Here is a 24,833-nt window from a genome sequence, read left to right as displayed (position 1 = left end):
TTTGCACTTGAGGTCCGGCTCTTCGAGATGGTTTAATATGGGTCAAATCTAAAGGGTAGCAGTAGGTGATTCTTGAAAATTTCATTAAATCCATTGAAGAATAAGCACTAAGAACTACAAAACAACATGCTAGATTTAGAAAGTCTAGAGTTACTGTTTTCTTCTTTTTGTTCTATGACTGCTATAGTATGCAACAAGTTCATGTCAAATGCTTGAAAATAAACTCATTTTCCCGATAAGAACTATATTTTCATTTCAATCTATAGAAGAGTCAGAAATCAAATAGCATCGCAGAAACAAGGAATGGAAGAGAGGCATTTTGATTGATACTGAAATTGAGGATTTCAACCTTAGGAGAATCGTAGAATTCTGATGCGCGACTCATTGTGGGTTTCACAGTTGGGTGAAAGGAAAAGAACGAGGGAAAGAAAGTTTTGGATGATCTTTTGAAAATGAACGCTTAATATTACTCGTTCAACGGTAAAATTTTTTTTAATCAAGAATAATTATGGAAGTTTTTTTTCCTAATTATAACTATATTTTCATAAGTTTTTTCGTTTTTACCTTGAGTATTTATATTTTTATAAGTAACTTTCAAATTGTAATTTAAAGTGAAAAGATTTCTATAATTATAACTTCAATTACTATTTGTAGTTCTTTCATAAATTAGACAGTTTCTCAATTAAAAGATTTTTAATAAACTTCTCTTGAAGTATGATTTTTTAATTTTTAAATCCTCCAAAAACTTGTGATACTCATTACGTTGCATTTTAATATTTTTATCATCTATTATCTCTCATCACAGTAATTTTAAATCGCAAACTTTTGTTTAGCCGCATTTTCACTAGTGTAGTTGAAGATTGAGTTCAAGTTTCTTTTGCTTCTTTATATAAAAACACTAGCCATAAAGGGTTGATTAGAAAGTGCACTAATAATTATATATCTACATAATTTAACAGCATGAATTCATAATTCCATCTTTCTTGAATTAGCATCGGAGCTAGCAACGTTTGCATTGGAGGCAGTAGCAGCAACATTGTTGTTGGCAGTAATAGTTTCAGCATCAGAGACAGTAGCTTTTGCAGAATTTCCATCAGAACTCATGTTGAATAGTTAATCCTTAATTGTTAGATAAAAAGAGTTGTATTGGAGTTTGAGGCTTGCAAAAAATGACAATGTAGTTGAGGATTAATTTCAATAACCCAAGAATTACCCATCCAAATAAAGACAGATGAACAATTGCAATCAAGTTCTTCGCAGTCCAATTAATTAAAGCATTTCTTGACATGATTGAATTTATATTGATGCCAGACAGGATTTTATAAAAATAATTGGTGCTGATGCTATCACCGGCCACCTTATTTGACGCTTTTTGGCGAGTCATTTTTAAATAGTTTTTCTGAAAGAAATAAAAAAAATCTAATAAAACTTCAGGAAATAAAAAAAAAAAAAAAAAAGCTTGCGTCAGTACTGTTTCTTTAAGGCATCAATCCTTTTCTTAAAAGAGAAAAAAATAAATAAAAATAAAAATAAAATTGACAGAACAGTTGACTTAACATTTTAAATGCTAATAAGGGGATTTAGAAATAAAAAATGAGCCAATAATTTCTCAAATGACAGCTGAGGCACATCACTTTTTAAACTCTTTCCGTATGTTTTCTCATTTACTCATTTTCTTCATCTCGTTGATCACAGAAAGAAAATCTCTCTTGTTCTTTACGAATTCCAAGCAAATTGCAGTGCCTTTTTCAGTAAATTCTCAGCATTGATCGGCTACTCCTGTAAGAAAGAAGAGGTGAGTTAGCTTCCACGCTCACTTTTCCTTCTCTCTCTATAATCTTCACTTAATTATTCAAAATTCTTCTTTCTATTTTCATTCATGGTGTCCTCTGCTTGCTTTGTTTGGTTACTCATTTGCAAGAGGAAATATTACTTTAGTCCTAAAAGAATATTTAATACAAAATAGAATAGAGATAAAAAGAATTAAAAATTAAAAAATTTAATATTAAATTTATAATTATCTCTAAAATAATATTAAAATAAAATATCACGACTAATAACTAAAAAATATGAAAAAAAAAAAACTTAATGTTTAGTCGTTTTATAATAAAATAGAAATTAGGAAGGGCTAATATAATGCTTTTTGGCTCAGAGGTGTTCGTGATTGTATCATCCCAAGATTGCCAGCCAAGGATTATGGAATGAATTCCACCCTTTAAAAAAAGAATAATATGGAGAATTATCCGTTAACAACAAAAATCAGATAATAATATTGCTAAATTTCAAATAGAGGGGGCTTTTTAATCAATACTTATGTATAGAAGTTAAGAAAGTACTGTATTTTATTTTTTTCAAATATATACCATTTTTCTTTTGTATTGTAAATATTAAAATAAAATAAATTTTTTAATTTAGCATCCAATTGAACACTTTATTACCACAAAATGAATCTTTAGTTTTAAATTTTTTTTTATCTAATTTAAAAGGTAGTTACTTTAAAAAGAATATAATATATATGGTTAGATGTTATATTATTTAAAAATTTATATTTTAATATATAAAATTATGTAAATTAAATATAAAAATATGGTGTATACTTAAAAATAAAAAATATAGAACACAATTGTCCTTTTTTAGTACAAAAAAATACTTATTTCCGGAATATAAAAGTATCAAATCATAGCCATTTGAAGAAAGAATATCAAATTATAGTACATTTTAAAACTTCATCCGTAAAAGAATACACTAATATATTTCACTTGGCCTGTTCACTATTCCTAAGAAAAGCCAATGGAGTTATTAGATTTTAGTTAAAGCAATTAAATCTTAACTGAGTTATTTACATAATTTTATAAATTATAATAAATAAAAAAATAAAATGTATGTATAAGTATTTTATATTTTAATATTAAATGATTTATATATATATATATATATATATTTAAAATTAAAAAATTTATATCAATTATCTATACATTTACAATAAAAGAGGATCACAACATTTTACATATGCATTACAAAGACGCTGGCATAAAAAAAGAAAATCTTGTTGCTTTCTTTCCTTTTATTCTTTGATGCTTAATACCATAAGCATAACCTTAGTTATCTAGCTTAATTCGCTGCTATAGTCTTCTTTTTACGTATTTCTTATTTGTTGTTGAACATAGAGAATGGAAATTGCTGTGGGCGAAGCTGTTGTAAGCAAAGTTACAGACCAATTGGTTGATTCGATATGGCGCCAAATCGGGTATATTTGGAACTACAGTTCCAACATCCAAGGCCTTAAAAGTAAAGTTGAGAAGCTAAAAGCTGAAAAAGTGAGCGTGATGCACCGAGTGGAGGAGGCTATAGCTAAAGGTGAAGAAATTGAGGAAATTGTAAGCAAGTGGCTGACAAGTGCGGACGAGGCCATTGAAGCTGCAGAGACTATTCTCAACGAAGATAATGATAGAGCAAACGAGGGTTGCTTCATCGGATGCAATCCTAATTGGAAAACGCGATACATGCTCAGTAGAAAGGCAAAGAAGGAGTCATTACCTGTTGTTGATGAAGTCCGAGGAGAAAATACTTTTGATAGAATTTCCTATATTATTTCTGTGCAGAAGTTTGAGGTGGCAAAAGATTATGAGACCTTTGACTCGAGAAATCAAGTTCTGGAAGAGATTATTGGAGCATTGAAGGATGCTGATGTCAATTTAATTGGGGTGTATGGATTGGGAGGCGTGGGCAAAACCACGCTACTGAAACAAGTCACTGCACAAGTTAAGGAAACTGGGATTTTCAAAGTGGTGGCTACAGCAACTGTAACAGACAATCCAGATTTGAATAAGATTCAACAAGACATTGCAGATTGGTTAGGCCTGAAATTTGATGTAGAATCCACTCAAGTAAGGGCAGCTCGGCTGCGTGCACGACTGAAACAAGACGAGAAAGTTCTGGTAATTCTTGATAATATTTGGCATAAAATCGCATTGGAGGAGTTAGGAATTCCTTATGGTAATGATCATAAAGGATGCAAAATATTGATGACCTCCAGGAATTTAAATGTATTGCTGGCAATGGACGTGCAGAGACATTTTCTGCTCCGTGTTTTACAAGATGAAGAGGCATGGCAACTATTTGAGAAGAAGGCGGGTGAGGTCAAAGATCCCACTCTCCATCCTATAGCTACTCAAATAGCACGTAAATGTGCAGGATTGCCCGTTCTAATTGTAGCTGTTGCAACGGCATTGAAAAATAAGGAGTTGTGTGAATGGAGGGATGCTTTGGAAGATTTGAATAAATTTGACAAAGAAGGATATGAAGCCAGCTACACGGCCTTGAAGTTGAGTTACAACTTTTTAGGAGCTGAAGAAAAGTCCTTGTTCGTCCTTTGTGGACAACTTAAAGCTCACTATATAGTAGTCAGTGACTTGTTGAAGTATAGTCTGGGTTTGGGCTTATTTAATCAACGCACTACAGTTAAAGCAGCAAGAAATAGACTACTCAAAGTAGTCAATGACCTCAAAAGGTCTTGTTTATTGCTCGAAGGCGACGATGATGATGAAGTTAGAATGCATGATGTTGTTCACAATTTTGCAACGTTGGTTGCATCAAGGGATCATCATGTCTTTGCAGTAGCATGTGACTCGGGATTGGAAGAATGGCCAGAGAAGGACATACTTGAACAGTTCACTGCAATCTCTTTACCAGATTGCAAAATTCCTAAGCTTCCTGAAGTGTTTGAATGTCCAGACCTCCAATCATTTTTACTTTACAATAAAGATTCATCACTCAAAATACCAGATAATTTTTTCAGTAGAATGAAAAAGCTGAAACTTATGGATTTATCTAATGTGCGTTTGTCACCGATGCCTTTGTCACTTCAATGTCTTGAGAATCTTCAAACGTTGTGCCTGGATCGTTGTACTTTGGAAGACATAGCTGCAATTGGAGAGCTAAAGAAATTGCAAGTGCTTAGCTTTATTGGCTCCACCATGGTTCAGTTGCCAAGGGAAGTAGGGAAGTTGACTCGTTTACAACTTCTGGACCTGAGCAGGTGCCAAAAACTCGAAGTCATTCCAAAAGGTGTTTTATCATGCTTGACAAAGTTGGAGGAGCTGTATATGGGAAACAGCTTTGTGCAATGGGAGAGTGAAGAACATGATGGTGATAGAAACAATGCTAGCCTAGATGAACTGAAGCTTCTGCCAAACCTTGTAACTCTTGAACTACATATCATAAATGCAGAAATTCTGCCCAGAGATGTGTTCTCCGAAAAGCTGGATCTATATAAAGTATTTATCGGAGAAGAGTGGAGCTGGTTTGGTAAGTACGAAGCCTCAAGAACCTTGAAACTGAAACTCAATTCAAGCATTGAAATAGAGAAGGTTAAAGTGTTGTTGATGACAACTGAAGATTTATATTTGGATGAATTGGAGGGTGTAAGAAATGTGCTCTATGAATTAGATGGCCAAGGTTTTCCTCAATTGAAACATCTCCATATACAAAATAGTAGTGAGATACAATATATTGTGGATTGTCTGAGTATGGGCAATCATTACATTGCTTTCCCAAGGTTGGAGTCATTACTGGTAGACAATTTGAATAACTTGGGGCAGATATGCTACGGCCAGCTTATGTCAGGGTCTTTTAGCAAATTAAGAAAGCTAAAAGTGGAACATTGCAATGCGTTAAAGAATCTTTTTTATTTCTCAATGTTTAGAGGCCTTGTTCAACTTGAAGAAATAGATGTCAGTAGTTGCAATATAATGGAAGAGATAGTTGTGGAGGAAATTGAAGATGATAGTGGAAGAGATGAAATAATAAAACCGATACGTTTACGCACATTGACATTGGAATATCTACCTCGGTTTACAAGCTTTTGCTCCCAAAGAATGCAGAAGTTAGCAGGACTTGATGCGGGATGTGCACAGATCATTTCTGAAACTCCATCGGTACTTTTTGGCCAAAAGGTAAAAGTTAGCAATTTTTTTAATTTGATTATATTTCTCTTGCTATATCTTATGAATTCTAAAACGGATTGAATTTATCTACCTGCAGATTGAATTTTCCAATTTGCTAAACTTGAAGTTATCCTCAATTAATAATATGGAGAAGATATGGCGTAACCAAGTCAAAGAACCACCTTCATCCGTTCAAAACTTAACAAGCTTGATCGTGGAGGGTTGTGGGAAGTTAAGTTATTTATTTACATCTTCTATGGTGGAAAATCTTAGCCAACTCGAGTATCTTGAGATAAGCGATTGCAGTTTTATGGAAGAAATAATAGTTGCAGAAGGATTAACAAAACATAATAGCAAGCTGCACTTCCCCATACTACACACTCTAAAGCTCAAAAGTCTTCCAAATTTGATAAGGTTTTGCTTCGGTAACTTAATTGAGTGTCCCTCTCTCAATGCCTTAAGGATCGAAAACTGCCCTCGTCTGCTGAAATTTATCTCTAGTTCTGCAAGCACAAATATGGAAGCAAATAGAGGAGGTAGAGAAACAAACTCAACTCTTTTCGATGAAAAGGTAAGATATCTTTTCCTTTTCTTTCTTCCAATATCTTTACAATTATCTGCTGCGTAAAAACTCAGGTAAATGGACACTCTTTATTTGTCACTAATCTTTAATTTTATTTATATTTAATCACTCGGTCTAATTTATAAATCCAAAAATACTTGAATTTGTCAGGTTTCATTTCCGATCTTGGAAAAATTGGAAATTGTCTACATGAATAATTTGAGGATGATATGGGAAAGTGAAGACAGGGGAGATTCCTTTTGCAAATTGAAAATAGTTAAGATTCAAAATTGTAAAGAGCTAGTGACAATTTTTCCATCGAAAATGTTGAGAGCATTGCAAAAGCTTGAAGATGTTGTAGTAACAAATTGTGATTTACTGGAGGAGGTGTTTAATCTACAAGAGCTGATGGCCACAGAAGGAAAACAAAAACGTGTTTTACCAGTAGTTGCTCAATTGAGAGATTTGACTATAGAAAACCTCCCATCCTTGAAGCATGTTTGGAGTGGAGATCCCCAAGGAGTCTTCTCCTTTGATAACTTACGTTCATTGTCTGCTGAAAACTGTCCTAGTTTGAAAAATCTTTTCCCGGCTTCAATAGCTAAAAGTCTTTCACAACTCGAAGATCTTTCAATAGTAAATTGTGGGTTGCAGGAAATTGTTGCCAAGGATAGAGTAGAAGCAACTCCAAGATTTGTGTTTCCTCAGCTTAAGTCGATGAAACTTTGGATTCTAGAAGAAGTAAAGAATTTCTATCCAGGACGTCATATTTTAGATTGTCCTAAGCTGGAAAAGTTGACTATCCATGACTGCGACAATCTAGAGCTTTTTACTTTAGAATCTCAGTGCTTGCAAGTTGGTCGCGGGGAGAACCAAGTGGACGTTGAATTTCAGCAACCTCTTTTCTCTTTTACACAGGTATGTGCAATAAACCACAATTAAGAGGACTATTTATTTTGCGCTGAACATTAAGAAAAGAAAAAGTTGATTGCCGGAAAAATCACTTGTTATTATTTATTTTTCTGAAACTTTTCATTCATTTGTTTTGTGTTTATTTTATATGTTTTTCTTTAAATATAATGCATTTGGTTAATTTATCAGGTTGTAAGCCACTTGAAGTCATTGTCACTCAGTAACAAGGAGACCATGATGATAAGGCAAGCCCAGCTTCCAGCAAGTCTCTTTCACAAACTAGAACGTCTTGACCTGCAATGCTTTCATGACAGATCATCCTATTTTCCATTTGACCTCCTCCAAAGATTCCAGAATGTTGAAACTCTACTCCTCACTTGTAGCAATGTAGAAGATCTATTTCCATATCCCTTAGTTGGTGAAGATAACAATGTAAGGATTCTTTCAAATTTACGACACTTAACTTTGAATAGTCTTCGGGATATTAGGCGTATATGGAACCAAGAATGCCAACCAAACCAATCTCTTCAAAATCTTGAAACTCTTGAAGTAATGTATTGCAAGAAATTGATAAATTTAGCACCATCATCTGCAACTTTCAAAAATCTTGCATCTTTGGAAGTGCACGAGTGTAATGGATTAGTAAGCTTACTAACATCCACAACTGCCAAAAGTTTGGTACAACTCGGAGAAATGAAGGTAAGCAATTGCAAAATGTTGAGAGAAATTGTGGCAAATGAGGGAGATGAAATGGAAAGTGAGATTACTTTCAGCAAATTGGAAAGTCTGAGACTTGATGATTTAACAAGGCTCACTACCGTTTGCTCAGTGAATTGCCGAGTCAAATTCCCATCTTTAGAGGAACTGATAGTGACAGCCTGCCCCAGAATGGAGTTTTTCTCCCACGGCATCATAACTGCACCAAAGCTAGAGAAAGTAAGTCTAACAAAAGAAGGAGACAAATGGCGATCGGTTGGGGACCTTAATACCACAACACAGCAACTATACAGAGAGATGGTAAGTTCTGGTTTATTAAACCATTTGGTCATGCGTCCTCTTGAATTTGTTCATTTTTTTTTTTAGCTCGGTAAGCTTTCCCAAACCCTTCGCAGAGAAAATTTAAGAAAATTGTTTTCTTCTTTGTTTCATCATCTTTTCAAGAAACGTTGGATACTTCATCTAATTTTTGCTCGTATGTTAGTCGCTCACAAACATGACAATTGGCTTTGTTAAAGGTCGATCTATGTGGTGTGCAACATTTTGAAACTTTCTGAATTTTCCATACTAAAATCAGATATTTGAAAATTTCTCTTGCTCGTATGTTAGTTACTTAATAACACTGGTATTTGGCTTTGTATAGGTTGGACTGAACGGTGTGCAACATTTGCAACTTTCTGAATTTCCCACACTGGTAGAGAAATGGCATGATCAACTTCCCGCGTATTTCTTCTATAATCTAAAATCGTTGGTGGTGGATAATTGTTCATTTCCGTCTAGTTCTGTTCCTTCCAATCTATTGCCCTTTTTGAATGAGTTGGAGGTGCTTGAGGTGAGAAATTGTGATTCATTAGCCAAAGTGTTTGATTTTGAATGGTCCAACGATTATGGATATGCTGGGCATTTACCCAATTTAAAAAAGTTTCACTTGATTGATCTACCAAGGCTAAGGCACATATGGGATGATATTTCTAGTGAAATTTCGGGCTTCAAAAACCTTACAGTGCTGAATATCCATAACTGTAGTAGTTTGAGATACATTTTTAATCCTACCATATGCATGGGCCTTGTGCAACTCCAAGAGGTGGAAGTAAGAAATTGCGCTTTGGTGCAAGCAATAATCAGAGAAGGCTTAGCGAAAGAAGAAGCTCCGAATGAGATCATATTTCCTCTGCTCAAGTCCATTTCCCTTGAGTCGTTGCCAAGCTTAATCAATTTCTTTTCTGGAAGTGGGATCGTGCGGTGTCCGTCTTTGAAAGAGATTACCATAGTCAATTGCCCAGCCACTTTCACGTGTACATTGTTGAGGGAATCAGAGTCAAATGCAACTGATGAGATAATTGAGACAAAGGTCAGTAATCTATTCTTCGATGTTTCATTTCACTGCAAGAATCTTTTACTATCTATGAAAAACCAATTATGACGTTACAATCTTTATTTTCATGTACCATATTAAGGGAAAGAATGAAGAAGTACTACTGATGAAACATAAAAAGTTATTATCTGCAGGTTGAGTTCTCAGAGTTGAAAATCCTAAAACTGTTTTCTATCAACATTGAGAAGATATGGCATGCCCATCAGTTGGAAATGTATGCTTCCATTCAACATTTAGCAAGCTTGACTGTTGATGGTTGCGGTCATTTAAAACATGTACTGTCATCCTCAATGGTTCAAACTCTTGTGCATTTGAAGAAACTCGAGGTCTGCAATTGTAGAATGATGGAAGAAGTAATAGCCACAGAAGGATTTGAAGAAGAAAGTACGAGTCGGATGCTGCTTCGGCAACTAGAGTTTTTGAAGCTTAAAGATCTTCCAGAACTTGCACAGTTCTTCACAAGTAATTTAATTGAATTTCCAGTCATGAAAGAGTTGTGGTTGCAAAACTGCCCTAAATTGGTTGCATTTGTCTCGAGCTTTGGAAGGGAAAATTTGGCACTCAGCAGTGAACTTGAAATATCAAAATCTACTCTCTTTAACGAAAAGGTATTGTCTTCTCGTTTCCTGAATATGTGGTCCCAAATATAAATTTTTCTTTTGATATCAAAAGATCATAAAATAGAACATGGTTGTATATATTTCTTGTGCAATATCTTTAATTCTTTCCTTCTGGATTTCTGTTTTGATTGTCCTCTTCCATATTTATCTTCTAATTTATTATGTAGGTTGCTTTTCCCAAATTGAAGAAACTTCAAATATTCGATATGAATAATTTTAAAATTTTTTCATCGAATATGTTACTAAGACTCCAGAATCTCGACAATTTGGTCATAAAGAATTGCAGTTCTCTGGAAGAAGTATTTGATCTCCGCGAGCTTATAAAAGTCGAAGAACAACTGGTTACAGAAGCAAGCCAATTGGAAACTTTGGAGATACATAATCTCCCAAATTTGAAGCATGTGTGGAACGAGGATCCTAAAGGGATTATCTCCTTTGAGAAACTATCTTCAGTCGAAGTTTGGGAATGTCCTTGTCTCAAAAGTATCTTCCCAACCTCTGTAGCCAAACATCTCCCACAACTTGAAGCCCTTAATGTGGATGGTTGTGGAGTGGAGGAAATTGTTTCAAAGGAGGATGGAGTGGGAGTGGAAGAAACTCCTATGTTTGTTTTTCCTCGGCTCAAGTTCCTTGACCTATGGAGATTACAAGAATTAAAGAGCTTCTACCCTGGAATTCACACTTTAGAGTGTCCGGTGCTAGAACAACTGATTGTGTATCGGTGTGACAAATTGGAGACCTTCTCTTACGAACAGGGCTCACAAGAAACACATACAGAGGGCCAACAAGAGATTCAAGCTGAGCAACCTCTTTTTTGTTTTACAAAGGTACGAGCTCTACTTCCACTTATTTATATATACATTGCCAGTGACCAAACCAAAATCAGAGTCTTACCAAAAGAAAATATGTTGCAGATGTCTGAAACACCGTTCTTTCTTTCTTTTATAAAAAGGAAATATATCTTAAAAGTCAAATATATTTGAGCGTGTGCATACAGCATAAGTACTCTTTATAGAAAAGAAAAAGCTTGCAAAACTCGAGCATAATAATTATCTAAAATTTGTTATCTCTGTTGTAGCAAAGCAATCTTTCTATGTAACAAATATTAAAAATAAAGAACAATATTTTGTTATTTCTGTCTCTCTTTCTTTTGCAGGTTGTCCCTAACTTGTGCAACTTATCATTGAGCTGCGATGACATCAAAGCGATACGGGAAGGCCAATTTTCAGCAGAAACTTTCAACAAACTAAATACTCTTCATCTGTATTGCTTTCATGACACTTCATTTGATTCTCCGTGCGATCTGCTTCATAAATTCCAGAACGTGCATCAGCTTATTCTTAGATGTTCTAATTTCAAAGTTTTATTCTCATTTGGTGTTGTCGATGAGAGCGCAAGGATTCTTTCTCAGCTGCGATATTTAAAACTGGACTACCTTCCTGATATGAAGGAAATATGGAGTCAAGATTGCCCAACTGATCAAACTCTTCAAAATCTTGAAACTCTAGAAATATGGGGTTGCCACAGTTTGATTAGTTTGGCATCAGGATCTGCAGGTTTTCAGAATCTTGAGACTCTGGACGTGTACAATTGTGATGAACTATTGTACTTGGTAACATCCTCAGTAGCCAAAAGTCTCGTGCATCTCACCAAAATGACTGTGAGAGAATGCAATATCTTGAGAGAAGTTGTAGCAAGTGAGGCAGATGAACCACAAGGTGATATTATTTTCAGCAAATTGGAAAACCTGAGACTTTATCGCTTGGAAAGCCTTATAAGATTTTGCTCTGCGAGTATCACCATTCAATTCCCATCTTTGAAAGATGTTGAAGTGACACAGTGCCCCAATATGATGGATTTCTCCCGGGGAGTCATAAGAGCACCGAAACTACAAAAAGTATGTTTCGCAGGAGAAGAGCGCTGGGTTGAGCATCTCAATACCACTATACAACTACTTTATAAAGAAAATGGTGAGTACTGGTCACTAATCTCTTTAAACTCGTAAACTTCTGCGTGCTTATGCTAATTTGTAGAGTCATGTTTCTGTCCCAATGGGAATTAGCAATTTCGGGGATCCGTAATCTCATTTTCGTCTTGACTTTTTTTTTTTTTTGTTTGGCATCATAATATCCAGAATACTGAGGAAAATTGATCCCATCCATCGAAATCACGAGCTCAAGATGGAAAATGCCCAAATTTCTTTGATAGGTGATGCCAGGAATTGGAGCCCATATTCGTTTAATGAGATGGTGTAAGGGCTTTCATTCTCCTATTATTGTTTTTGATTGAAATGGTGGGAAGGACCATTTCGATCCCATGTGATTGTCTGTTGAAGCAGTGAAAGCATTCTGTATTTTGTTGGCAGTTATTCGTTCATGCTTTACAGAGATACATTTTCTACCGTATGGGCCAAAGATTCTTTTTTTGTCGTCAGCCCCTTTAGAGAAGAAAGTGGCATGGATGTTATTTAACCTACGTTGACAAATTGAAGATAATTTGGTATTCTGAATTTTCTTATTCTTAATTGTCAAATTCTTCTGGTACCGCCGGTTGTGTTAGAACTTCGTGAGATTGACCTCGGGCAATTCAAATCAACTTTTAACTTATCTTTTGCTTACTGATGGAACAGCACAAGGAGATGCTGAGGCACTTGTCAACTTTAACATTGATCAACTCTTTTGTTAAGATATGATCAGTTCAGAAAGTATGGCTTTAGCTTAGAAAAGTAAGGCTTTCATTCTTTGTGAAAGTCGAACTAAGTAAGTCTGAATTTGAGTTGGAAGTGATTTTAGTTGAGTAAAGTAGACAACAAGGATTTAAGACTAGAGTAGAACAGAGAGTTAGTAGCACTTGAGCTTGAAAGTATAGAGAGCTTTGTTAATGTTTCCAAACTTTTTTACAAGTATGTGGGGTGACCTTTATATAGGCTTTTCACCTCCTTAACATGTGGTTAGGATTAGTTCATCTAGAACTTTCTACAAACATCACATGTACATGATTTTCTTATGAAGCTACTCTATTTACAAAGTATGAGAATTTTCTGAAAGGCAGTCTTCCTACTTCTTCATGGGAAGCTTTTAGGCAGCTCCTTGGCTTGGCTTGGCTTGTCAGCACACAGTCTTGCAATATTTTAGCATTTTCTAGTGTCTTTTTTTTATTTTTTAAACAGCCAACTTGGGCTAGGCAGCAGCAGCCCACTCTTAGCACATGTTGGGTACAGCAGCCTACTCTTAGCACATGTTGGGTACATTTCTGCCCATGGACAGACTTCGTCCAAGATGAGACGGGTTGTGACGTAAAACTGTAAAAGAAAGAGCAACTCTTATAATTATTTTCTTCTTATCGTGTATTTGTTAATCCTTTATAAAAAGTAGTACGGGAGAGCAATATGAACTTCCCATTTTCTTTCGTTCCAAAAAACAATTACTTCTCATTTTTTCTGCAACTATTTCTTATTGAACATTGTTGAATTCATTTTCATCAAATCATTTTGTATTTAACAGGTTGCACTTTTCAGCAGAGTGATGTTTATCATCTGAGTTTGTATATGGAGAATTTGATTTTAGTGATAGTGGGTAAGTAAATGATTGTTAATTTTGTATATTTTTATGAGTAATTCTTTTTCTATTTAATTTTCTTGGACTGATTTAATCCTAAAGAAACAAATGGTATTGGTGGTGGAATGGATGGTGCCATGGTGGCCGATGAAATGTTATATGCATTCACTTCGACTTTTTTGGATTAATTTAATCCATCAAAATACGGAAATTGTCTCCTCCTCTTTAGACTTTAACGGAGTGATATTATGCGGAGAGAGGAATTGAACGATCATTTTGGCCGGAATTTTCTTCTTCGTCCTCTGATATCATGTTTTTTGGTTTATAAGCGTTAGGTTAAAAGCCTTTAGGGAATTTTGGTTGCCTTAGAAACTTTTCTAAGGCTAAGTTCTTCTTTCCTCTCCTGAATTAATAAAATACAAATATGGGTAATATCGGCTCCTTTGTTCTTCAAAAAGAGATAATTCCATTGCGGTGGAGGTTAGTATAAGAGATCTTCGAGGCATTTCTGGTGTTTGTGCTATCATTTATCTATTTCCATTCATTGGAGCTTAGATCTGATTGAAATTGCTTAAACTTGACTTTCTATGGTCTACATAGCTTGAATTTGAGTTTTGCCTGACTAGATTTCATACCATGTGACAAGATTCTTTGGCGATGGTGATGGAAGTCATGTTCAAGCTTTCGAATTTGATCTTTAATAAGCTTAATGCAACTTAATTTTATGTTTTTAAGCTAGAGGATTGTGAGGTCGTAATTAAAAACTTTTTTAGCAAAGCTTACTGGAAGCATCTCTTATATTTTAAGAAATATAACAAAAATACCTGTATTTTTTACTTTTTTGATATAAAAATATAATTTTTTTAAATTACAATTTTAATTTTTTTTATTGTTTTGTGATTACCAAGAAATAACTAAACAACAACAATAAATAATTGCACCGCATTTTAGAAAAAAAAAATAAAGAAAAAAACAATATTTTTCAAAAACAGATTACACAGTAATTTTTTTTTTTTTTTATTGATTTTGAAGTATTTGTGAAAAGTTCATATATTTTATAGGCTTCAAATGGGATTACAATTGTTCAAGAAACAAAAATATACAAAGAATTGAATAACGATTGATTAAAAACTTAATCAGGTAGCCCACGTTGACACAGCCAGAAACAACTTTCTGAATCTAAACTATACACAAACCTTCTAACAGGTCAAACCCATGAGTCGGCTTCAATTTTTTTTTTTTTTTTTGCAAAGTGCAGTGTATAACCGGAAAGAAGAAAAAGTCAATTCATGAGAATATGTACAAGTTTAACCCTAATGTATGCCATATCTACAGAAATGTAATGTTGGAATGAACCCAGAATCATAGTGCTATCAATATCATGTTCAATCAGTGTGGCGGGCATGTGGTTTGATATCCCTAGACCGCATATATGACAAAAACTGTCCAGGTAACTCTTCCAGAAGTGCTTGAACCGCAGAAAGCTGTCCACCTGTCAAGAGGCACCAACCTATATTAGTTGAAGTCGCAGGAGTAAAGCCATTTAAAACATAAGAGAAAAGGAAATATAAATTTACGTATAGTTGCATGTAAGCTGCATCAACTAGGTCTAATTGGATCACTCTGTGTGCCTGTGCATGAACCAAGCACATCTATAACAAGTGTGATCTAGTCGGCAGTTAGCCGATGAACTGCCAGAAACGACCAGGATTAGGAATCATCCTAACACTTGAAAAGCCTTTCATGCCAACTATGCTTATGATCATCTTCACAACATCTAGGATCACAGGAAAACAACAACATCTGCTTCCCAGTTATTGCTTACAAGCCTTCGTTCTATATAAAAAATGACGGCAGATGGCTAATGCGCGGTTTGAGTCCTAACCCATAATTAACACTAAATGCTATGAAACTCTACTCTCAAGAGTGTCATTTGAAAACAGGCACGTTTCAGTTCAATATTCAGAACTTAAAGGCACCATGCCTTACTAAGTGAGCTATACCATAAAATGCATATTGTACTTACTGTGCACTTCTCGCATTGGAACAAATTGTACTATATCTCGTGTGGCCACCCTATCAGTAGAACTCTCTAGTCGACATCCTTGATCAGCATCAAGAATCTGTAAAATTTGAGATTTATTGTAATGACAGATTTCCAACAGGTGCACTTGCACTCTCTCCTCCATAACATTAAAAGCATAGTGTAATAACGAATAGAGAAACAACGCACACCTCCATTTGTGTAAAGTCTGCACCTCCTACTCCGATTATAAGAATTGATAATGGAAGATCAGATGCCTTCACCAAAGCATCTTTAGTTTCTTGAATGTCTGTTAGGACTCCATCCTGAAAACAGAGGCAGCTTATTTATTACTTAGATATAGGAAAGTAAGGGATAAAAACTGCAAGGAAAAGCCATGGCTCAATTACCGTTAGAATGAGCAACACAAAGTACTTCTTGTTGTTCTCTGAAAGAGACTGACCAGCAATCTGTGCAGCTGTATTGACCACTTGGCCAAACAAAGTGGGTCCTGCTAGAGCAACATTCTGTAGAGCAGTGGCATAGGCAGCCATGATGCCTTCAACACCCTCAACCTGTTAGTTAAAGAAATTAAAAATATTGGAAAGATTCTAAAATTTATAATAAATGAATGAACCTGCTCATGGAAATCAATGAAAAATACCGTAAAAGCTAAGTGTAAGGATCATCTATAAGAAAAACCCAGGCAGCAACTATTCAGACTGACAGTGTAAAAATCACCAATATCAACTAGAATGACATTAATTGAGCATTATGGAGCTAATGTCATCACAATATTTATCTGTGCACATAAACCCTTTGACTAGATGTGATGCGAACCCAAACTGAACCAAGGCAAGCTGTGCTTTATTTATGTTACTAAAAAAATATACAAGCAACAAATAACAGCATAAACACTTGTGCATAACCAGGATTCAGAAGCTTCTTAAGTGAATCGCATTTCTCTTGTGAGATATGAGATGGTGCATTACCAGATGGAAGAATTTAGGACGCTCCTGACAAGCTCTAACAAAAACTAATTTGCACAAGTCACTAACTCAGAAGGCAATGAATAAGAACTTTATCGAAACAAACTCAGAGAAAAAGGCAAAAAATTTCTGTTAATTGAGCAGAAATCATCCAGAAATAAATGTCAAACAAATCGAACCCTCTAAACAATAGTGTTCAACCGTGCAAGAAATTGGGAAAGCCTGATCCTCTTACCTCAAAGCCACTTGGATTTCCATTCAAGTTAAAACAATGTGAAATTGTACCAGCAGGCGTCCTTCCCCCAAATCCCCAGGCAGGAAAACACCTATCAGAATCATAGAATTGTATTACCTCCCCCACTTCCATTATAGCCTGCAAACCAGTTTAGCCAATTAACTTAACTAGCCAATTCAGTTTAATTCTGTAAACAAACACAAAGAAATCCAACCTCAAACACAATGAAGAACAACAAAATTAGTTCTTTTCACATTAAAAGCCATTTTGAGAACTTCATAGCATTTTAGCTTGAACAATCATATTGTTTTATCATTATGGTATTGATGCAAATCATTAGATTAAAGATTAAATCTTCTGATTTAATTTTTAACATTTGAAAAGATACCATTAAGAGCAATGATTATTAGAAAAAACAAAATAAAATAAAATTTATAATATCTTTTCAGAATACAACCATTGCCATTGTGTAGAGTAGCACAGCTTGCCTTACCTGCTGATAAGAATTCAACCGGCCTGAAGGATCAATATAGTGTAAGGAATCAGGATGTCGAGGATTTCCATTTGAAGCTGCAAATTTAATAGCAAAAGCAACAATCAGATTTCAGACTGAAAAGCTACATGGGAAGCAGAGAAGATAAATGAATAATGAGATACATCATAGGTTATTACCAGTGAAGTCAACAGCAACCATAAAATTTAGCTCAAAGCCACTGGAGATATAATCCAGAAAACTGTACTGCTCCTTCTCCACGAATTGATCCACAAACAGCTGACCCTTCAGAACCTAAAGGCACAGCCTATGATGAGTAAAGACAGTGGCATCATATACTAAATTTTGATCCAAGTAAGAAAGCAACACCTTTTCATGACCTCGATGAGATGGTAAGATGAAATTCGCACCGCCTTTTTCTCTGTGCATCTTTTCCAGATCAGACACTGATTTCTGAACCTTCCTGAGGATGTCAATAGAAAGATACAATATCAGCAATTGCCTAAACCACTAATGCCTATTAACAAGAAAACAGGTAAAACAAGAAAGATCAAGTATCTAATTACCCAATCAGGACATGATTGCCATTGCTGTTGAAGTCAAAGCACTCAATAACCAGTGGGTTATTCTGAAACAGAGTGAGGTAACTTAAATGACTTTTTTTTTTCCACCAAAGTCTACAAACTCTAGCCACTATCTAAGCAAGAGTCATTAATTTTACAAGCTTGTGCATAACCAGGAAGAAGAACAAGAAGAAGAGGAAATATAACAAGCTTGCCTTGCTTGCAAATTGCTGCATGCTCAGATATAGGGGCCTCCAGACTGGATTCAGATTATTGTTCACCACCTCAGTCTTACATATAGGTATATAAGCACCACTCTCTACTAATCTAGATATTCTTAGGAAAGGGTCCTGCAACAGAAAGAGAATAAAAGTTAGGATTCTAAGACATTTGTAAGTTTCATCATGCTCTAAAGGTGATGCCATTTTTAGTACATACACTTTGAGAAAATATATCTTTGTTATCCAGGTTGGAACAATGGAATGTTAGCTCAATGGCAGTCCTAGAAGCAACTGTTTCCTCAGCATAGATGTTGAGCGTCCCTAAATTAGTCAAAACTCCATGCCCACTTCTGTTTTGGAGATTCAGGGTCACTGTTTGATTCAGTTTGGTCACTATCTGCCATGAACAAAGGGGAAATATAGGCAAGCATCAATATTATTAATTTTGGTATGACAAATGAAATAATAGCATAAGCAGTGATCATTACTGCAGGTTGTCTACAAGCTTTCTTTGCAATCATTAAATATAGTTTCAGTCATCCCTCATGGCCCCAGTGAAATTGTCAGGGAACAGAAAGGGAAATGCAATGCATTATTCCATATATCAAATCATGGATTTATCACAACTACTTCACCTAAACTTGATGAGCAATATACATAACACCAAAAGCAACTAACCTCAGACAGAAAGCAACTAGCTTCTCCCAAGAATTGCTGATCCTTCAACTTTAGTGACTGCATGGTGATAAAAGAATAGTTTATATTTCAGAGTACGATCTTCACTTTCAACAAAATGTCTAGCAAATTGTAAGATTATCATTCCCCACTAGAAGTAAATCACCAAGGATTTTGTTTGCTTAATGCTGTTTGGTTATTATTCATCTTAATTTCTTTTTCAAAGTCCCTTATGTCTCTGTTGAGTCTGCTTTTAAATGACTCTTCAACATTTAGTTCTGACTTCTGCATATGTCATGTAACTGCTATGAGTAGTCTTTCTCCTTACAGTGCCTTATTATGTTACAGAGAGCAAAATAAGCACTATAATTATCAAAGTAAGAATTGTACTAAACTTTTTCGGACAAACTGTTAAAGTTAGAAATGTTACTATAGAAAATGTTAGAAACAGAAACTACATCATACCTTCACAGGTATATTGTGATATTTGGTATCTACATCATAGATGTGAAAGCTGGAGGAAAGGAAAACAAAAAAGAAAAGAGTGATCAATCGATCTCCACGTCCTGCCAGTTCACTAAATGAAAGATATAGCTAGAACATTGGTATATAAAGAAGCAATGAGAAACTCACACTAGCAGCTGTAATGTCTCAAACTGATAGGCAATTGTAATCTTTTCGATCCAAGAAGGGTTTAAGCTGTTTAAAATGACTTCAGTGCGGCCAACTTCCTCTAGTTTCCCATCTTTCTTCTTTACATATATAACTGCCATTGGATCACTCTGACAATGAAAACCTAGTTTAGTTCTCACACACAAGAACAAACCACATAATAATGGCAAAAACCTGCCTTTTCTTTTTCGAGAATAAACAACATATAGAGTCTCCTTTAATCTCTATTTCTGTTTTTAGATTGGTCAATCTTATCAACAATATTAAACCCACAATCCTCACATACGTACAGCTGCAGAGCAACAAGGGAAAAGAAGACAAAAATCTAAGATAACTTGTTTTTTCAAAGTAGATTTTGCTCGTCAATAAACCAACCATTGGATAAAGCCCATGTTCAAGTGATCAGGCTCACAAATAACATCATAGAGCTTAAAGTTGAGACATGAAACACCAGTATAACATGTGACTTAAACTACAATTTTCCTACCCACAACGAGCTGAGAAGTTATAGGGCAGATCATCAAATGATACAAGATAGCACACTCTAACAACATTACATTTATAAGAACAGGAGGAAAAGAGGGTGCACCCATGAAGAGGCAACACAACAGTCTAAAGCAGCGAAACTAAACTCTAATTTTATGTTAGATTAGAGCCCATAGGAACATACCTTTGATGTGATATCACGATCAAGTAACTTTGAAGCTGATAATGCCAGCTACAGTGCAGATTTGAGAAACATGAATATACAATTAGGATAAAGAAACAAGTAACATGTAAGATAATATGAAGAAAAAGATAGGTAACAAGATGATTATATAGGCATACATGTGAATAGCAATGCTGAATACACCGTTAAGTCCATCAAAGTATAAGCATATAAAATATTACAACGAAATGCAAAATCCACGTAAAGCATTTGGAGGAACGTTGCATGAATAAGAGGATAGATTTAAGACATCTTAAAATGTCATGGAACAATTACTTTACATGCCAAAACTGAATTGCAAAAGTAAGATAACAGGTGAGGATTTGATGATGTTATTTTCCTTTTGGCAAAAAATGAGATTAAAGTCAACATTTTCTCTCGTGCTTATAAACTTTAGAAGCATCTAAAAGTAAGAATCTTGAAATGTTCCATCTGGGGAAACAATGGGAATCTCCAATTGGAGGTGAGCAAAACCCCAACCATGTAGGACAAAATAGATACAAAACAGTCAATGCTTAAAACATGTGAAAAATCTTATTGTCACATCAAACGATAAATAGTAACAATAAACAAACTTCTGCACTTGCATTACATTAGCTTCGCCAAGTTTAAATTCTAAGAAAATTTTGTATTGACACAACCATTTATTCAACATTGCTCGAAATCAAAGTAAGGTTCTTACTATTGCGCACCTACTTTATATATAAACATGCTATCTAACTTGTAATTATGGGTAAACAACCTGTTACATAAGAAAGTGCTTTAACTTGTTGTGTTGGGTTCTTTGGTTAGGTTGGATCTATTGAATTGTGTAATTCAATACTAAATACTGAAATCCATACCAAGACTACCCAAAAAATCATCATTCATTACAACATCAATAAGCAACTAAACTGAACATGGCTACCCGTAAATGAAAGAGCTTGTCCCTAAAAACTCTCAACAGTCATTGGAATCAGCTAGAGTCTTCATTTGAAATATTCAAACCAAAACTCTCTCTCCTCCATTTTTTATTGTCTAGCGTCGCCAAATGCCAAGAAATCCGTTATCTCGTCTTAATGTCTTGAATTTGTAGGCATCTAATTCATTGATGCTCACTGGAATATATCTCTCTCTATAATGTTGTGAAGAAGATGGTGCAAATGAAAAGAAGAAAAAGTTCTAATTTTTTAAAATAAGTGGCTGTAAGAGGGGTGATATTACTTTACAAATTTAACAATTCTGGTAACTTCATCTAACAATCAAGATTTAAATATAATAATACAACGGATATAAACTCTCAATTTTTAGGTGCATCATATAAGAACTCTTAAACTAAACAAGATCATGGAATTCCAAGACTCATATATCAAATATATACTAAAACGCATTTTCTTCCATTAATATCCTTAGAAAAACCAATCCCAATATAAAAACAACAAAAAGGAATGAGTATTATATCCTTGAATTTCAGCAATCACTTGTTATGATTCTACATATTGATTGTTTTGTACAAAAAGGAGTTTTTGGTGGAATAGTCGCGTTATTAACCGTGAATCCATTACGATTCTTGGATTTGACTTTAAGATCGTATTCTGTAATCATAATAATATAAGAAAATCAAAATTGATGCACAAGAAGATAGTGAAAGGGCTTCAGATCTTAAATTCACTGGTTTTTACATAAAATAACAAAGTAACACCAAACAATTGGTAACAAAGTTCTTTATGAAGTCATTCCAGTGAAAACAATTCCACTCGTAATAAGTTTTCCAAGCAGCAATAAATTTAAGCCAGGTCTGTGATCACCACAGAATTAAATTATTGTATCTCAAGGTATATGTTTCTCATTGTTTATGCTTCTCAATAATTTTTTAGCAGGGCATGAGCAGTTCAATTTCAAAAATTGCGACTTCCTTCCGTTTCACCATTCTTTAAATCAGAACCATCAAGACCAGTACGGAATCTCGATAAGAAAAAAAAAAGTGAAATATTTCTTCAGCATACAAACAGAGCAATTAGAATCTACAGACAGTAACCACACAGTTCTCAAACAAACTAAAATTCTCACTAAGTGACAAACACAAAGCAGAACATATAAACAAAACAAGGACAAGTACTTTATGCTTGATGCTTGTACTTGAAATTAAATTTTAGGGTTCTGCAGTGGACTAACATGGCACAATTACACACACACAGAATACAAATGTACGTATAAAAAAATAAAAATATACACATTAACATATATAGACCTCGATTTGAGTGGAAAGAGAATGGAGACCACGCGAGCGAAAGAAGAAATCGGCAGCATCATTCTGACCACCATTATTGGGTGGATCGGTGGGCCTTTGTTGGGCCCCTCCAATCGCTTGTTTTCCTCCTTTTACATCACCTGATACACATCCTCCCATCTCTCCCTCTCAAGTTCAATTTCTATACTCGCAATCTCTCAAAAAAAATCTGTATTCACAAAAAGAAAATTTAAAATTCTCAAAAGCTAAGTTTGTCTATAATATAATATTCCTCTTCTATTATAAACAATGTTCTCAAAGTTCTTGAAATCAAATCGCTCCTCTTTCAATTTGCTGCTTCTATATATTCGCTTACTGCGGCTTTAGCTATAATATATGTGTATATATACGCGTTAAAAGGCTTTTTAGCGGAAAATCGAGAGAAGAAGAAGGGAAATTCTGTTTCTTTAATTATTATTCTTAACAAAGACCGATGAATCCTTCTCAAAAAGAAAAACAAAACAAAGACCGATGAATAAATACTGATTATTGGTCTTCTCTGAGTTTGGAATTTTAATAGCAATTTCATTTTGTCATTTGTCATGCTCTCATTGATATTCCGTTGTCATCCAGGCTAAACTAAAAATAAAAATTACGTTATGATAAAAAATAAAAATTAAAGATAAACTACATTAATCATTTTAATTTATACTAATAAAAACATTAGAGTGCAGTAAATCTGATGATTTTTTTTTTCTTTTAAAAGTGTTCTCACCTGAAAATGCAAATGCTTGTTGAGCGGAGCTGGATGCAGCAACATGAAAGTAAACAATGATTTCCCTTCATCCTATGCTAATTTGTAAATTTGGGATGTTAATTCATGATTGTTGAAATGATTTGAGAATGGGCACAGTGTTTATTGAATGTCGCCGGTGATGCCTTCACCTTTCTGTGATAGATAACAAACAAGGGTTTTCTTTTTGTGTTAAATAATTATTGGATTAGGTACATTGTGTAAGATGAAAGCCACAGCAAATCAAAGCTTTATTATTTTTATATAACAAAGAAGCAACAAGCAGGATTAATAATGTTATTACTAAAATCTGGATAACTACTTAGAGCATGAGATACAGTTTTTATAATCAGTATCAAAGAAGAAAACAAAAAGCAAAAACTAAGTCTTGGATTAAGATTTTACTGGACATGATATTATAATAATGTGATATAATCTTTTAATTTTATGTCCATTGTAGATAATCTGATATCAAGAATGGATGGAATTTGGAGTGAAGCAATCAAATTTGAACAAGTTGGGATTTTGAAAAGACGGTGATCAGATCAAGTCAGTCAAAATTAGAAAAATACAGGGGAATAATTTTCATTTCATACAAAAGTTCAACCATACATTAAAGTTGAATGGAAATGAAATATTGTTATTAAATTGTTTGTGATATAATTAATCAGCTGTGACGACACCCTGGTGACGCAAAAAAAAGAAAAAAGGGTAACTGAGACTTGGACATTTACATTTATTGGTCGAACATAACTTTAGTTGGTTAATACCAATATTTGGTTATAGAAGGGGACCCAAAAAAAATCATGGGCCTCGTCTTTTCTTTTTCTTTATTAAAGTTTATTGTTTGATCCACCGGTTATTATTTTTAAATATATATTAATTATAATTTTCTATTACGAAAGCAGTTTTATTCTATGAAATAAATTATTTTTTTTATAAAGTTAGTAAATAAATTATTTTTTTCAGGTGAGAACACTTTTAAAAGAATGATGCTGCCAAATTCCAATTGTTCATTTTAAGTAAGAAAATCCTAACCGATACTAATCTTTTCTTACTATCGTTGGTTAAAATTGATAAATAATTTTATAAAATTTATATATTGCTCTAAATAAAATAAAAATTAATTTAAAATTATATATAATTAAATTTATATGTTATTGATTATTACTAAACTAAAATCTAACATGATAAATAAATTTTTTAAATGAGTTTTATATTAATAAGTTAATATATTTAATAATATTAAAATATATCTTTTAATTTTTTATTTTTTTAATGTCTTATTTTCAAATAAAATAAATTCTTTAATAGATTTCAACCAAATATAATATTAGATGTAATTAATATTATACATTAAAATATATATCAGTTATGAAATATTTAATTATAAAATATTCATAACGTGTAATTTATACATTTATTGGAGCATATGTATTAAATTAGATGAATCTTACTCTATCGCAGTTAGCCTAATCTGCAGGTTCCGGTCTGGAAATCGTGTTTGGAGATATACACAATTCTGTATTTTTCTTTGATTAGTTTTTAGTTATATCTTTTATT

At 34.0% G+C, this 24,833-nt stretch overlaps 2 protein-coding genes across 6 annotated transcripts; one reads left to right on the top strand and one right to left on the bottom strand.

The window, feature by feature from the left end:
• The first annotated feature begins 1,084 nt into the window (after positions 1-1,084).
• Positions 1,085-13,555, top strand: LOC8288482. 2 transcript variants are annotated; one of them, XR_007217682.1, is made up of 11 exons: positions 1,085-1,795; positions 3,168-5,954; positions 6,043-6,516; positions 6,679-7,425; positions 7,609-8,436; positions 8,780-9,487; positions 9,646-10,119; positions 10,299-10,958; positions 11,288-12,101; positions 12,266-12,382; positions 12,497-13,555. XR_007217682.1 is itself a non-coding variant. In XM_048380206.1 (10 exons), exons 2-10 carry the CDS (start codon positions 3,171-3,173, stop codon positions 12,271-12,273), a joined length of 7,497 nt encoding a protein of 2,498 aa, XP_048236163.1. In that variant the 5' UTR covers positions 1,085-1,795; positions 3,168-3,170; the 3' UTR covers positions 12,274-13,555. The 2 variants fall into 2 exon arrangements, 1 of the variants encoding a protein (XP_048236163.1); XM_048380206.1 differs by having other exon boundaries at positions 12,266-13,555.
• A 1,167-nt stretch (positions 13,556-14,722) lies between these two features.
• On the bottom strand, positions 14,723-23,863 carry LOC8288481 (protein BONZAI 3). Of its 4 annotated transcripts, XM_002512258.4 has the most exons (17): positions 23,253-23,859; positions 22,499-22,706; positions 20,230-20,277; positions 19,521-19,669; positions 19,353-19,401; positions 18,891-18,947; positions 18,430-18,609; positions 18,207-18,341; positions 17,995-18,056; positions 17,798-17,891; positions 17,608-17,722; positions 17,429-17,505; positions 16,936-17,073; positions 16,122-16,286; positions 15,924-16,037; positions 15,715-15,811; positions 14,723-15,180 (listed from the first exon to the last, which is right to left on the bottom strand). In XM_002512258.4, the coding sequence occupies exons 2-17, from the start codon at positions 22,655-22,657 to the stop codon at positions 15,074-15,076; spliced, it is 1,746 nt and encodes a 581-aa protein (XP_002512304.2). In that variant the 5' UTR covers positions 22,658-22,706; positions 23,253-23,859; the 3' UTR covers positions 14,723-15,073. The 4 variants fall into 4 exon arrangements, 3 of the variants coding, with proteins under 3 accessions (XP_002512304.2, XP_048236152.1, XP_015570574.2); XM_048380195.1 differs by lacking the exon at positions 23,253-23,859 and having other exon boundaries at positions 22,499-23,135; XM_015715088.3 differs by lacking the exon at positions 23,253-23,859 and having other exon boundaries at positions 21,176-22,641.
• Between the last annotated feature and the right edge of the window lie 970 nt (positions 23,864-24,833).

Source organism: Ricinus communis, chromosome 10 (genome assembly GCF_019578655.1).
Source record: "Ricinus communis isolate WT05 ecotype wild-type chromosome 10, ASM1957865v1, whole genome shotgun sequence".
NCBI lineage: Eukaryota > Viridiplantae > Streptophyta > Magnoliopsida > Malpighiales > Euphorbiaceae > Ricinus > Ricinus communis.
This window is presented reverse-complemented; position numbering and strand designations above follow the sequence as displayed.